The following is a 14903-nucleotide window of genomic DNA, read 5'->3' on the forward strand; positions in this document are numbered from 1 at the left end:
CCTCCTTTTCTCCAGGCTGAACAACCCCAGCTCCCTCAACCGCTCCTCATCAGACTGGTGCTCCTGACCCTTCACCAGCCTTGTCACCCTCCTCTGAACTCTCTCCAGCACCTCAATGTCTTCCTTGCCATGAGGGGCCTCAAACTGTCCCCAGGATTCAAGGTGCAGCCTCACCAGTGCCCAGTACAAAGGGCTGATCACTTCTCTAGTCCTGCTAAAGCTCTGATTGAATCAAGGCTTATCTTGATTCATAGTGAATTTATTCACTGATGAATTTAAGAATACGTGAGAATAGGTGTCCTCTCGTTCTCCCTCTTCTCCACCAAGGTCTCCCAGGCCTCTCTGGCTGGAGGCAGAACAACCAGCAGTGGATGTGGATCAAGTCAGGGGTCACTGGAACTAACACAACCCTCTCCAGTCTATGGGACAGCAGGGGCAGCACTCCAGGAGCTGGGACAGCAGGACCATGTCACAGTGAGGCCACTCTGCACCATCTTGGAAAGCCCATGGAGACTGGGGGAACTCCCTGGCCACTGGCAGCTCTCACACAGTGTGTGCACTTTTCAAAATGGCCCATGGGTGAGCAGGGGAACTAAGGGCTGTGCCCCAGAGCATGTCCACTGGGACCCCATTTCTGGGTGTCTGGAAGAGAAGGTGATGGGGTTTGCCCAGGGCAGGTTGTGCCTGTCCATCCTCTTTGCTTTCTGTGAGGAAAGCACAGGGTTGTGGACGTGGGGAGAACATTGATGATCTGTTACCAGTGATGGTCTGTTACCTGGAAGTCAGCAAGGCATTCAGTGTCATCCCCCACAACATTCTTTTGCCCAAGGCAGTAAATTCTGGTCTGTGTCAGTGTGCAAATAGATGGGTAAAACCAATCTGGATGGTTGTGTTTGGAAAGGTGCTGTAGAAAGGGAGAAACTTTCAGGTCCTGAGGACAGTCCAGCACTGGAAGCTGTTTCCCAGGAGTGCGCACACACTCTGTCCCAGAAAGTGACGAGGATGTGTTTGGATAAAGCCCTGAGCAATCTGGTCTGACCCTGCTGTGAGCAGGAGGTTGGTCAAGACACCTCCTGAGGCCCCATCCAGCCTGAATGACGCTGTCCTTCCTTCCCCTTCATGTTTTCAATTTAGGGACAGCTCTCAGGTTATTCCAGACCACATAAGTAAATTCCATGAAGTGCAGGGCTGCTTTACAACTGCGCCCGAACTGTCCTGACCACATCTATTCCATCTTTTTTTCTTTTGCCCAGAGCCAAGATCTTATTTTTTGCTGTCCTAATGACCTTCTAGAAAGAACAGCCTGTGTTGTTAACCCTTTCAGAGCAGGTTGCTGAAGAGGTGTCAGCATCCATGCACAGAGTCTGCACATCAGCCAGACACAAATCCATCATTATAGAAGTGGAGACGAGGCACTTGACCAGCTCCTTGCACCCAGATATCAGTGTGACATGTCTGCTGAGATGCCAGGGAAAACCTAAAATCTATGTCAAGGGTATGTGAGTCCTGGTTGGGTATCCTGGCTTGTCTCCTGACCCATGTGGTGCTTCAGGCTCTGAAGAGAATCAAATCCAGCCATTGGACTGGGGTAGTTCCATTTTACATGTGTCACACAGGGCAGATGAGGGAGCTCAGAACTCCAGACTCTGCAGCACTGTTGGGACTGCAGAGACTGGAAATGCAGGTGACAGTGTGTGTCAGTGCACACACATAAAGATTCTGGCTTCCTTTGGGCCTTTGCACTGACCTGGGATCTGTTCCTTGGCCTTCTTTGTCTCAAAAAGAAACTATTCTCCTATGCAAACTCCACATGACACCACATAAGAAATAATTAAAAGGTAGAAAAATAATGAAAGCAGCACAATTTGGGGGTAATTCTGTCCAAGAGGTGTACTCTTTAAATGATTAAAACAAAAAAGAAGTGAGAGAAAAAGCATTGTTCTTAGAAATTCTTTCAAGACACAACTACTGAGGTGTAGTAGATGCTTGGAAAAGCAAGAATGACTGTTAGGAATGAAATTAAAGAGATTTAAATCATCATCGTCATCAGTGAGAATGAGGAGTTCGCTGTTACTGTTATCAGTGACAGCACCACTGTTCACAAACATCCTTCAGAGCATCTCCATTTTTCCTGGGCTCCAAAGCTCATCCTGCTCAGAGTTTGACAGGATTGCTGCAAACCCCTGTGACCCAAATCTCTACAACTGTCTCTGCTCAACAGCCTTTTACCCCAGGAAGGGGAAAACTGCCAATGCAGACACCAACCCAGTGCCCAACCTGCCTGGAGAGCCAGGACAGTTGTGCCACACAACAGCCACCTCTGAGGGAACCTGGAGGTGATGGAACTGAAATGGTTTCAACCCAAATCATAGAATCATAAAATCATGGAATCATTGAGGCTGGAAAAGATCATTAAGAACATGGAGTGCAACCGTAAATCAAACACTGACAAGTCCAGCACTAAACCATGTCCCAAAGCGCCACATCTCCACAGCTTTAAAACACCTCCAGCAATGGAAGCTCCAATCCTGAGCTCGCAGGACACCATTGGCTGCAGTTGGACGTAAGATACTGGTCATGGCTGTGAGTTCAGCCCTGGCTGGCAGAATGTCTCACACCCTCACTGAGGAGGGCAGGGGGCTGGGAGATGGGAGCACGTTTCAGTTTCCAGATCCCAGCACAGAGACCAAACCATCCTGCCCTTGGACTCTGGATCCCATTTCCTGAGATGCAAAGCTGGTGGCCTTCTATGGATAATCATGTTAAAAGGCACGAAAAGTTCTTCAAATGTTTGTGTAATTTGCCTAGGAAAGTCAGTTTTATATGTTTATGATTAAATATCTGTAAAATAATACTCCGCATCTCTGGTAGCCCCTCTGGCAATGACAATTAAATAGGCATTTGCACTATAAGGCTCCATACCTCATCCACAAGCACACATCTAAGTGGTTCAGATGACGGGTGGTGTGGCAAACGTCACCCTTTGTGTCCCCAGGTGATGGACACTGCTCATGTGCCTCTGCAGAGAGTGGCAGGAGCTGGATCCCCTTCTCAGGACAGACTCTTTCCAGGAGAGACACAGACACAGGGGAACTCATCGGGGCTTTACGGCATTTCACTGGGCATCGGTTTTGACATATTGGGTGCTGTCCTGTGACTGCCCTTTCTGCACAAATGATCATACAAACACAACCATTTAGTGAGACATGGTCATAAAGGGCTGTTATGGACAAGGAAGCTCACCGTGAACTCTGGAGAGAGCGAGGAAGTTTACAATAAGCACCAGGAAGAACCAAGAAGCTCGAGGCCTCTTCTGAAGAGCGGGAGGCCTGAGCAGCCGTGATTGGCCATTGTAGGTGTGGGAGAGGGTCAGGGCATGTCAGGGAGAAGCAATGAGATGGCTGATGGCTTCAGTGAACCCTTCCAGCCATGTCTGAGCCCAGCAATGGAAAGCAGTTGATGTCTGCAGGTGGAGGAGGAACAGGAGGAAGATTTTCCTGGGAATACGGAAGGAAGAAAGGCCTCTCCTGGGCTAATCATGTATGGCAGTGCCATTTGCATGCTGTGGGCATGGCTGTGCCTGGGAGATGGGGAACGGCTGCTGCTGGGGTGGCTGTGCTCAGTCATGGCCCATGAGCTGACCCTGCTCTGCTCTTCTCTTACACTGCCCACACTTGGATGGTCCTCAGGAATCATCCATGACCCTGGTGGATCCATGAACCTCATGGAGTGATGGGGTGTGGATCCAAAGAGAGGATTCGAGGAAGTTTTGGAGTGGGACACTGAGGTGACTGGTGACCATTGCCAGGTGTATGAAAGAAGCTGGATGAGTTGTGAGGAGCTCACAGGCATTTCCAACTCCACAGAAAACCAGAGCCTTGCAGTTAAAGCAACAGCACTTGACATAAAACCCACCCCATCGAAAATGCTCTTACAAGCCAAGGCTTTGTGCATCATTATCCTAAAGGCTTCAAGTCTGGTGTGGATGATTAGGGAGATTTCAGGAATAGCCAAACAGAGAGCATTTGCATAATAAATAGCAATAAAGCCAAATTTCTTCTATTCTCTCCCCTGCTCGCCCTTCCCTCCCTTTCCAGAGCAGGTGGTATAAGCAGCCTCCAGTTCATATCGGTATGGAGTGTCTTCTGATAAAGACTGAATATGTCAGAAAAGTGGGTGCCTAAATCACCATGTGAGTGAGGAGACAGGCCAGGACAGTTCAAGAGGAGTCACACTCCTCTGGACCAAGAGGTGGGTGTTCCTGGCATTCTCAGGTGCCACAGCACAGTGATACTTGTGTTCAGAGAGCTGGTCAAGTGACCCATCTCCTGTTCTGTAACGGTGTCTGAGTTTGCTCAGGTCACCCCTGACTTGAGCCCCATCCACTGCTGGGTGTTCTCCAGACTCCTGCCTTCAGGAACAAAGTCCCAGGAGACCTTGCTGGTGAAGATGGAGGCAAAGAAGCCATGAAGTATCTCAGTCCTATCTGATTCTACTCTTATGAAGCTCAGCAGCAGGCCCACGTTCACCCTGTCTACTATTTTACTGTAAGGAAGCAATGACTGCTCATCTTGCTGCCCTCAGCCTCCCGTGCAGGTATCAAGTCCAGGGCAGCTTTGTCATCATCCCCACATCCATGGACAAGGTTTCTAAATTCCTCCTGTGCAGCTTCCCCTGCTTCCACCTCCTGTGTGCTGCCTTTGTGCCCTTCAGCTCCATCGGTTCAGACAAACACCGTAATGAGATAAATGCTTCATTTCACGGGTTCTTGGATAGATCATTCTTGTGCTTGGAGCAGCCTGTCCTATAGGGCTGATCAGATTTCCTGAGCTCCTTCATCCTTCAGAGCTGCTTCCCATGGCACCACAAATATCAGCCCTCCAGTATGTCAAAGTCTTCTCCTCTGGAGCCCACCAGCCTGTGCTCTGCTGCTGGCCTTCCTCCCTCCCCTCTGGTGCCTGGGATCCCACTGTCTCCTGGTCACAACAGCCAAGGTGGACACTGAAGTTCACATCCCTCACCAGGGTTTCCTTGTTTCCCAGTTCCACATCCAGGTGATCAGCACGCTTCTGCCCACCAAGCAGACATGTTAAGAAGTTGGTCCAAGATCCTTTGGACTATTGGCACCTGTATCTTTGCCTGACCAGTGAATGTCAGGGCAATTAGAGTTCCCCATAATAACATGCTCATTGACTGGTGACTTCCTCACATTGCTTACAGATCTTTTCCATTTTTTCTCCATGATCAAGTAGTTTGTAACACCAAATATGTTGTCAACATGTACTGTGTTTACATGGCAAAGTCTCGGAACTGGTTATGAGTGGGCTGTGCTACAGTTGTCACCTTTCTGAGAAGACAACAGGAGTTGGACCAACGTCAGACAGAGCCGATTTCAGCTGCTCCAGGATGGACCCACTCCTTGCCAGATCTGAGCCACTCAGTGATGCTGGCAGCACCTCTGGGATATTGTATTTGAGAAAGGGTAAAAAACGCTGCACAACTGCAGATGGGAGAGAGGAGGGAGGAGATGGGAGAGAAAAGCTCTGCAGACATCAAGGTCATATCCCATAGGACACAAGCAGGTCCCTCAGCAGCCCAAATCCTGCTCTCCTGAAATCCTGCTCTTGGCCTTGTTCTCATCTCCCAGGAGCCTCAGCTCCACTTTCCCATCCCTGACTGTTCCATCCTGACCAACTCTTTCTGGTTTGTAAGTGTGAAGTCCCACAGGGCACCTCACCCCACTGACTTCTCAGTCACCCGTGTCAGGAAGATGTTGTCAATGAGCTCCAAACCCTCCTGGATGGCTGGTACCTTGCAGATTTTGGGATATCTCAGGTCTGCCATGAGGACATGGCCCAGGAAACATGAGGCTTCTTTAATTTGTCTGAAGGAGGCCTCATCTCAGTCCAGTTCCTGATCAGTGAGTCTGTAGCTGATGTCCAGTCACCACAACACTGCCCATGTTGTTCTGCCCTCTCATGCTGACTCCGCAACATTCAGCTGACATTGTCTGTCCCCAGGCAGAGCTCCACACATTCCTGCTGCTCTCCCACATGAAGGCAAACATCAGAAACTCCATAGCTCTGGCATTATGAGTACCAGACACCCAAGACCCCGCTTTCTACCCAGAAGATGATATTTATAGTGTCCTGTAACTCCTCATGCTGTTATGATGGGAGAGAAACCCTCATCAGGATAAGCCGTCTGTGTGTCAACATTAACAGCTGAGCAAATGGAATTTCAGTCCAGGGAGAGTCCAGACCTTGTGAATATCTGGTGTTTGCCCATCAGAAATCTCTGAATTGTGACAAGGTGAAATGAGGAGTTCTCAGTGACCCTGAGGAGAAGGGCCTGGGCACTACAAGGTCCCCACAGCAGCCCGTGGTGCACGCTCACCATGAACAAGGCAGCTGCACACGGGGCTGCATGAGGAGGAGCGTGGGGACCCAGACACCTGCAGTTCTCATCCCATTCGGTTCAGCACTGGTGTGACCCACACACACGGGTGTGTGCCAGTGTGCGGCTTCCCAGTCTGGAGCAGCAGGGAGGAACTGCAGAGTGCAGGGCTGTGCCAAGGCAGGTTCAGCACCTTGTGCACATGGTGTGGGGTGCTGAGGGACCTGGGCTGCTTTGGCCCAGCAGCGCTGGGGAGGCTGCAGCAGTGCAGGAGTAGCCTGAGAGTGCTTGAAGGGCGGTTTCAGAGGTGGTGGAGGTTTCTGCATAGTGGGAAAGAGCTTGAGAAAGAAATAATGGCCCAAAGTGCAGCTGGGGAGGTCCAGGCTGGCCATGAGCAGAAAGGAATGTGAAGGAAGGGCAGTGCAGTGGTGGAGCAGGTCAGCAGAGGGAGTCTGCATCAGCCCAAGGCTTTGTGCTTCAAGGAGCAGCTGGGGAGGATGGAGAGACCTCAGCAAAGGAAGGAAGATGCTCAGACAAGAGCAAGGTGGGGCAGCAGGGGGGATGTCTGCAGCCTGCAGGGACAGAGGTGCAGGGGATGCCACAGCACAGGACAGGCTGTCATGGAGATGATCACGGGATGGAAAGAGGCTGAAAGCCCCACCAGACATGAGCTCCTTCTCCCCTTGGCTATGGCTGTTGTCTGCACCTCTGATGTCTGTGAGGAGACACCTTGTCCTTGCAGCACAGGGGCCTCATGGCCTCCTTGTCCCCAGCCAGGAACCTGGGAGGTGTGGGACCATAGTCCTGCCCTTGGCCTTGCACAGCCCCACATCACACTGTCCCAGGAAGGGCCCTGGGCAACGTGGGAGGGACAGGATCTGCCTTCCCAGGGCTGGGGGTCAGGACTCGGCCCTTTGGTTATTGAAACACAATCAGGTTTACTCAGCATCAGAGCCACCTTTACTGTGCTTTTCCTGAACTTTCATCACTGTCTTCAATTTTATTCTATACCTGACCCTGTGGTCAGCTCCTCATAGTGTTCCTCAGTGGACCCATTAACATTACGAGACACTTTGGAGTTTACATCTGACTGCTTGAGAGGTTTCATTACCTTCCTCCAGGGTTTGAGGTCCATGGACTCAGCACCAAACCCACCAGAGAGGTCATTAAAGGGCCTTGTGCTGCTCCTGTGCTGCTGAGCTGAGCTGGGCTCCTGGGACACAGGGAGCTCATGGCAGCGGCAGCGCTGCAGAGAGACAGCTCTGCCCAGGAGCAGCTCCTCTGCACACGCAGCAGGGCTGAGGGCTCTGCCTGGGGATCTCAGGAGACGAGCAAGGCAGAGAGAGATTAAAGGTGGTCAGGACTGGAGGATGACTGAGAGCTCACTGGAGGAGAAACCTTTGCAGCCCTTGCCATGATAAGTCTTTGGTGCAGGGCAGTGCAGCTGTAGCTCCTGGAGGCATCTCCTGAAACTGGCACAGGCACAGCTTGTGGGATCTGTAAGGACGGGGCTCTTGTCAGGCCATGTTGAACAGCTGTGAAGCCGGGTGAGCACCCAGGGGTGCCCAGGGCTGTCCTGCAGAGCAGGGTCCCAGCACCCCAGGGCTGTGCCGGGCAGGGACTCTGCCGCCTGCCAGGGTCAGCGCTCAGCCTGCCCGGGAGATCCCATGGCAGCAGCTGTGGGGGGAAGGAGGGACCCCTGGCAGGGCAGGCAGGGAGCTTGTGGGGTTGAAGGGGGCTGTGTGGGTCAGGGCTGCTCAGAGCTCCAGATACTCCCGCAGACATGGCACAGGGTCGTTCTGAACAGCAACATCAAGACAGCAACAGCTGCAAGGGAAGGAGTCTGTGCTTTCAGTTTTCCACTCTTGTTCGTCTGGCTGTGCAATGGGAGATGGGGATTTATTTCTCTGCTTTGGAGAAGACACTGAGGCCCCAGTTCTCGTTAGGACGTGTCTGAGCTGCTCCTGAGCCCCTGCACACACAGAGCTGCCCCTGGGCAGTGCCAGGAGGTGTGAGCAGGACAGAGCTGAGCACACAGCACGTGGGACGGGGTCTGTGACACTGACAGGGAGCAGACCAGGGGCAGACACACAGCTGCAGGCAGCACAGACATGGGCAGGGAGAGGGAGCTCCTACCAGATATGCCAGGGACGGTATTTAGGAACCCGCCTGCAATCCCCTGCAGTGCAGACACATTTCCCAGTGCAACCCCTGGTCTCCTCTCCTCCCCAGCAGACCCTCTGCCCCAAAGCCATGGGGTCCAGGTCACGAATCTCCACCTCAGCAGCTGGACCTCCAGGTGAAGGGTTCCTCTAACAGGGTACACAAATAAAGTACTAAAAGTACTTGCTCTCCAGTGTCATTATGTGAGTGGCAGCAGCACAGCTGGGTCAGGAGAAGGTTCCACAGCATGCCCGTCTGCCTTTCTGTCCTTGCTTTATTTTCTGGTAGCACTGCAGTGTCCTTCCCTGTTTCTCCACCTGTCCCTGCTGCTCTTGCTCTCTGGGATTGGGTGTGAGTGTGGGTCAGTTTTTGCTCTGACACCAATTTGAGGGGTCTTGCCCCAGAGGTGTGTTCATAGAAATTAGATGTCCAAGCTGCATTTTAAACTGTCATGAACTCTTTTTCTCACTTGGTAGAAATAAAGAACGAGCTGAAACACCCCTCCATCGGTGAAGGGGTATTCCATGAGAAACAGCCTGTTTATTCTCCTCTAACTTGTCACTGCCTTTTCCTCCTTGCACAGGTCCTCATGCCCACAGGCAGCAAATGTCCAACAGCAGCTCCATCACCCAGTTCCTCCTCCTGCCGTTCACAGACACACGGGAGCTGCAGCTCTTGCACTTCTGGCTCTTCCTGGGCATCTACCTGGCTGCCCTCCTGGGCAACGGCCTCATCATCACCACCATAGCCTGGGACCAGCACCTGCACACCCCCATGTACTTCTTCCTACTCAACCTCTCCCTCCTTGACCTGAGCTCCATCTCAACCATTGTACCCAAGTCCATGGCCAATTCCCTCTGGGACACCAGGGCCATCTCCTACACAGGATGTGTTGCGCAGCTATTTTCGTTTCTCCTTTCCATTTCAACCGAGTATTGGCTCCTCACCATCATGTCGTACGACCGCTACGTTGCCATCTGCAAACCCCTGCACTACAGGACCCTCCTGGGCAGCAGAGCTTGTGTCCACATGGCAGCAGCTGCCTGGGCCACTGGGTTTCTCACTGCTCTGCTGCACACAGCCAATACATTTTCACTGCCCCTGTGCAAGAGCAATGCCCTGGGCCAGTTCTTCTGTGAAATCCCCCAGATCCTCAAGCTCTCCTGCTCGCACTCCTACCTCAAGGAACTCCTGCTTATTGTGATCACTGTCTGTTTTCCATTTGTGTGTTTTATGTTCATTGTGGTGTCGTATGTGCAGATCTTGAGGGCCGTGCTGAGGATCCCCTCTGAGCAGGGTCGGCACAAAGCCTTTTCCACCTGCCTCCCTCACCTGGCCGTGGTCTCCCTGTTCCTCAGCACTGGCTTCTTTGCCTACCTGAAACCCTCATCCATTTCCTCCCCATCGCTGGACCTAGTGGTGTCTGTCCTGTACTCGGTGGTGCCTCCAGCAGTGAACCCCCTCATCTACAGCATGAGGAACCAGGAGCTCAAGGAGTCTATAAGGAAAATGATGACTGTTTACTTTTCAAAAGTGGTAATGAAGTGACCTCCTGCTTCTGCATGTCACTTGTAATATAACGCATTACTAGTTCAACATGAGTTCTGTAAGTTTTTATTTCTTTTCTTTGGTTTTAGGTGTTCTTTGTTGTATTAATGCTACCCACAAGCAAAATTAGTTTTCATCTTATATCTATGTCCGTATCTATGTGTCTAGTGTGACCCATTGTCTTTTTCTAAATAAGGAGCTATACTCTCTGTGTGTATAAATGAAATAAAGGGCCCCACACTGACTTGTTAGCCCAGAATCCTCTCTCTGGGATCTCTGGGGCTGCAGGAGCCATGTCTGTGTGCTGAGGGGGAGTGAGCAGGAGCCACCCTGAGCTGGGTCTTCCTCCCACTCTGACCAGCATGAGCCTGCGGACTCACCCCATGGCCCTGAGCACCACAGTCCACTTGCTCTGCAGAGCAGCACCACCAGCTCGGAGCTGTATGGAGCGTGGGAAGGGGGGTAGCAACAGCTGGCCAGGTCAGCATAGCTCAGGTCTCTTGGGAACGGGCTCTGTGGGGAGACAGGATGTTCCAGGAGAAGAGTGGAGCACTGTATGTGTACAGGAAAGACATGGAAAGAGAAACCCTTTGCTGCAGGTGGCAGCTTGGGGCAGGTGGCCCTGGCACTGTGGCCGCAGGACCTTCCTGAGGATCCCCTAGGCCAAATGTCTCATGCTGTCCTGGGGAGCCAGTCTGGACCTGGGTCTGCAAGCTGCCTGTGCTGGAGACCCACTCAGCTTGCTGGCTGGATGGACATTCTCACTGTCCTTCATTCTCACTGGTCCCCACTGCTGTGGGACCCATTCCAGTTCCAGTGTGGCTGCTCTGCGGGCTCGGCTGGGGAGAGGGCAGGGGGTGGCACAATTCAGGAGAGGGTGGGAGGGCTGAACTGGCAAATGGCCCAGAGAAGAAAATACCAGTGAAGGGCTGAAGTGTGTGAGTGTGCAAGGCTGGCACACAGCAGGGTCCTCTCCCAGCCAGGCCTCCTGGGAGAGCCCTGAAGCACCAGCAGAGCAGGGGTTGCTGTGTGCCCATGTTCATGGGACAACCTGGGGAAACTGGCCCAGCACAGTCACCACAGACCAGCCCCTCAAAACCACCATTTCCTGCACTGGCCCTTCACCCCAGCTGAGAGAGCTTGTTCATCCCTCAACACAAGGACACTGAATGAGTAACTCAGAAGGCAATGTTTCCACTGTATGGATGAGATATGAGCATGCATTTCATGTACATAAGATGAACCCGACTCAGGACAAACACCATCAGCTATTCCTGTATGTTCCATGAAGGCCTGAATGCAGCACTAGGATGTTCTGCCTTGAACTGAGGTCACTATGTCGATTCCTCATGACGTGGGACATGAGGATGGCCATGCCTAAGGATCTGGACATGCTGGATCATGTGGCTGAGGCCTATTGTCTGAGGTTTAACTAGGCCAAGTGCTGAGTCCTGCACTTCGGTCACAACTCTACGAACGCTACAGGCTCAGGGAAGAGTGTCTGGAAAGCTGCCTGGAAGAAAGGGATCTGTGGGTGTTGACTGAAAGTTTCTTGAACAGGTGCCAGCTTGTTCTCAGGTGGCCAAAAAGACTAACAGCATCCTGGCTTGTATCAGGAATGATGTGGCCAGCAGGACTAGAGAAGGGATTTTGCCGCTGCACTCAGCACTAGTGTGGCTGCACCTCAAATCCTGTGTTCAGTTTTGGGTCCCTCATCTTGAGAAGGACAGTGAGGCATTAGAGAGAGTGCAGAGGAGGCGACGAAGCTGCTCAGTGTCTGGAGCACAAGTGTGATGAGGAGCGGTTGAGGGAGCTGGGGCTGTTCAGCCTGGAGAACAGGAGATAGAGGGGAGACCTTCTCACTGTCCACAACTGCCTGAAAGGAGGTTGCAATATGGCGAGTCTTGGTCTCTTCTCCCATGTAGAAAGTGATAGGACAAGAGGAATTGGTCACAATTTGCACCAGGGGAGGTTTAGATTGGATATTAGGCAAAAAGTATTTCCTGGAAAGGGTTGTCAGGCATTGGAACAGGCTGCCCAGGGCAGTGGGGAAGTCACCATCCCTGAAGGGGTTTAAAGGTGTTTAGATCCCAAGGCTCTGTTCCTATTAGAGTATTCTATGATTCTGCATCAGATGAGGGTTCACAAAGGCAACTCAGTTATGGACCCTGACATTTGTGTGTGTGACTCTGGGAACAAACCCCACTGACCCAGTGAGATTCACCTCAGTTGCCCTGTGATTCTGGATTGTGTTTTCAAAATGACAGTGCAATCGAGGAGGTCCTGGCATCCGTCAAACCCATCTTCAAGAAAGGCAGGAAGGAGAATGGGGGAATCACAGGCTGCTCAGCTTGTCTCTGTCCCTGGGAAGGTGATGGGACAAGTCCTCCTGCAGCCATCTGCAGGCACTTGGAGGACAAGAAAGAGACTTGTGAACCAAAATGGGCAGGGGAAAGACAGGCATGTTGTGTGTATGAAATTGTGCCAGGCCTTGGACATGGTCTCTTGTGGTGTCCTTATAGACGGATTGATGCTATTTGGGCTGAAGAAGTGGAGGCTTGGTGGGAAGTTCACTGAAACATCAAGCCCAAATATCATCTGCGATGCAGTGTCCTCTGTGCAGTTAGTGTGTCATCCCCTAGTGAGCAGCATTTGGGCCAAAACTGCTGAAGGTCTTTATTCTCCCTCCTGTGCTGTGATGGAGATGATGCAAAGCTGAGTGGAACCTTAAAGAACCTCACCTGGTCACCCTGCTTTAGGAAAGAGAGTGAAACAAGATGTTCAGGGCTCTCTTCAAACCTGACTGACTCTCTGATTCAATGAATCTTTCCCTTGGACACATTTTTGAATATAGAATATCTGCAGAAAATTAAAAAAAAAAAAAAAAAAAAAAGAGGCAGAAGAGGAGATAGAAATGATGTCAACATAAAAACAACAGTTACTGCAAAGGAAGTTTCTCCACTCAAACATTTAGAGGGAAATACATTTGTTCAGTTTGATACAACCAGCATACTATTATCTGGTCAGGCCGCGGGCTATGAGGAGGGGGATGGATGGGTTCGGTATTATGAGTTCAGTTGTGTCTCAGACACTCATAATCCAGGTGGAATCATGTGGCTGTGAAGGGGACAGTGGAGTCAGTTCTGTGTCTGGAGGCGACAGCCCAGTAGCAGGGACATGGCTGGGAAAGAACCTCTGCTCAAGGGCCCACAGGTCTTACCCAGGAAGAGTGACGGGTTGTCATGTCCATCCCACCTGAGAACATGACGGGACATGGGCAGGGACATGGTCGTGTCTGTCAGAGAAGCTGAAAGGCCAGCAGCACTCATGGGATTTAGGAGATCATGGGGAGGTGACTTCTCTCTGGTCAGGTAAAAGACCATAAGAAGCCTAACGGGTTGGGTTCCCTGCATGAAGGGCAGTTCATGAGATAAACGAGCTTTTCGTGATAGTGGGAAGAAGCAGGAAAGAGAAAAAAGAAGTCTACTTGGAAGGTGAGGACAGGCTATGAGGAGGAAGAAATGTCACTGGAAGGGCAGTGCTGTGGGGCGAGAGGTGACCCAGAGGGAGCTGGATCAGCCCATGGTTTGTGTTCCAAAGAGCAGCCGGTGAGGGTGCAGACACAGCAGTGAAGGTGCAGAAATGCTGGGTGAGAGCAGGTGGGAAGCGAGATGGGTGTCTGCAGCCTGCAGGGAAAGAGGGGCAGGGGCAGCACCGTGTGGAACAGCCTGTGGTGGAGATGGCAAAGGGCGCTGTAAGGCTGGAAGGGACCCACAGAACCCAGGTCTGTGTCCCCTTGGCCAGGGCAGTTGTCTCTGCCACTGACCCCAGGAGCAGACATGTTGTCCTCATGGCACTGGGGCCTCGCTGCCTCCTTGCAGCCCCATGGGGAAGCTGGAAGTTGTTGTCTCAGTGTTGTCCTTCCCTGGGCCTTGCACACCCACATCCCACGGTCCCAGGAAGAGCCCTGAGCCGTGTGTGAGGGACAGGATCCCCCTTCCCATTGCCTGGAGCTCATGGCTCCTCCTTTCTGCTTCAGAAAGCAAACCAAGGGGTTTCTGAGCATCGGAGCTGAAGAAAAGACTCAAAGGAGACCTTGTGGTGGCTACAGCTTCCTCACAATGGGAGAAGGAAGGGAAGTTATTGATCTCTTCTCACTGGTGACCCATGAGAAAACCCAGAGGAACAGAAGAAATATGTGCCAGGGGTGGGTCTGTTGCACAAGGAGAAGTTTCTTCAGCCAGAGGTGCTGGACACTGAACATGCTCCCCAGGGAGGGTTTCTGAGCATCGGAGCTGAAGAAAAGACTCAAAGGAGACCTCATGGTGACTAAAGATTCCTCAGAAGGGTAGAAGGAAGGGAAGGCACTGATATCTCCTCTCTGGTGACTAGTGAAGGAGCCCAAGGGAATGGCAGGAAGATGTGCCAGGGGAGGGTCAGGTTGGGCATAAGGAAAAGGTTCTTCCCCCAGAGGTGCTGGACACTGAACAGGCTCCCCAGGGAAGTGTCACAGCCCCAACCTGACAGTCTTCAAGAAGAGGCTGGACAACATCCTCAGACACACGGGGTAACCTGTGGGGTGTCCTGTGCAGGGACAGGAGTTGGACTCCATGATCCTTGTGGGTCCTTCCAACTCAGGACATTCCATGTTTCTATGAAACACTAGGTCAAAATTCCACGTTTTCATTGAGCAGATGAGTTGTAAACACACACATCATGTGCATGTCCAGTGTGTGCATGTGGTGAGACGAACCCAAGGGAGCACAAACACCGTCAGCTGTTCCTTGGGGTGCCAT

General features: G+C 51.9%; 3 protein-coding genes across 3 annotated transcripts in view; all 3 read left to right on the forward strand.

Moving 5' to 3' along the window:
• Positions 1–10566, forward strand: part of LOC308052349 (olfactory receptor 14A16-like) — a gene marked incomplete at its 5' end in the record, with an annotated part of 255248 nt that extends 244682 nt beyond the window's left edge. Inside the window, one exon of the mRNA XM_080364432.1 lies at positions 10443–10566. The remainder of the gene's footprint in view (positions 1–10442) is intronic.
• Positions 1–14903, forward strand: part of LOC308052339 (olfactory receptor 14A16-like) — a gene marked incomplete at both ends in the record, with an annotated part of 65719 nt that overhangs the window by 5621 nt on the left and 45195 nt on the right. The window lies entirely within an intron of this gene.
• Positions 9166–10107, forward strand: LOC308052327 (olfactory receptor 14A16-like; the record flags this gene model as incomplete). Its single annotated transcript, XM_080364416.1, has 1 exon — positions 9166–10107. One exon carries the CDS (start codon positions 9166–9168, stop codon positions 10105–10107), a length of 942 nt encoding a protein of 313 aa, XP_080220542.1.

Source organism: Nesoenas mayeri (assembly GCF_963082525.1).
Source record: "Nesoenas mayeri genome assembly, contig: SCAFFOLD_40, whole genome shotgun sequence".
NCBI lineage: Eukaryota > Metazoa > Chordata > Aves > Columbiformes > Columbidae > Nesoenas > Nesoenas mayeri.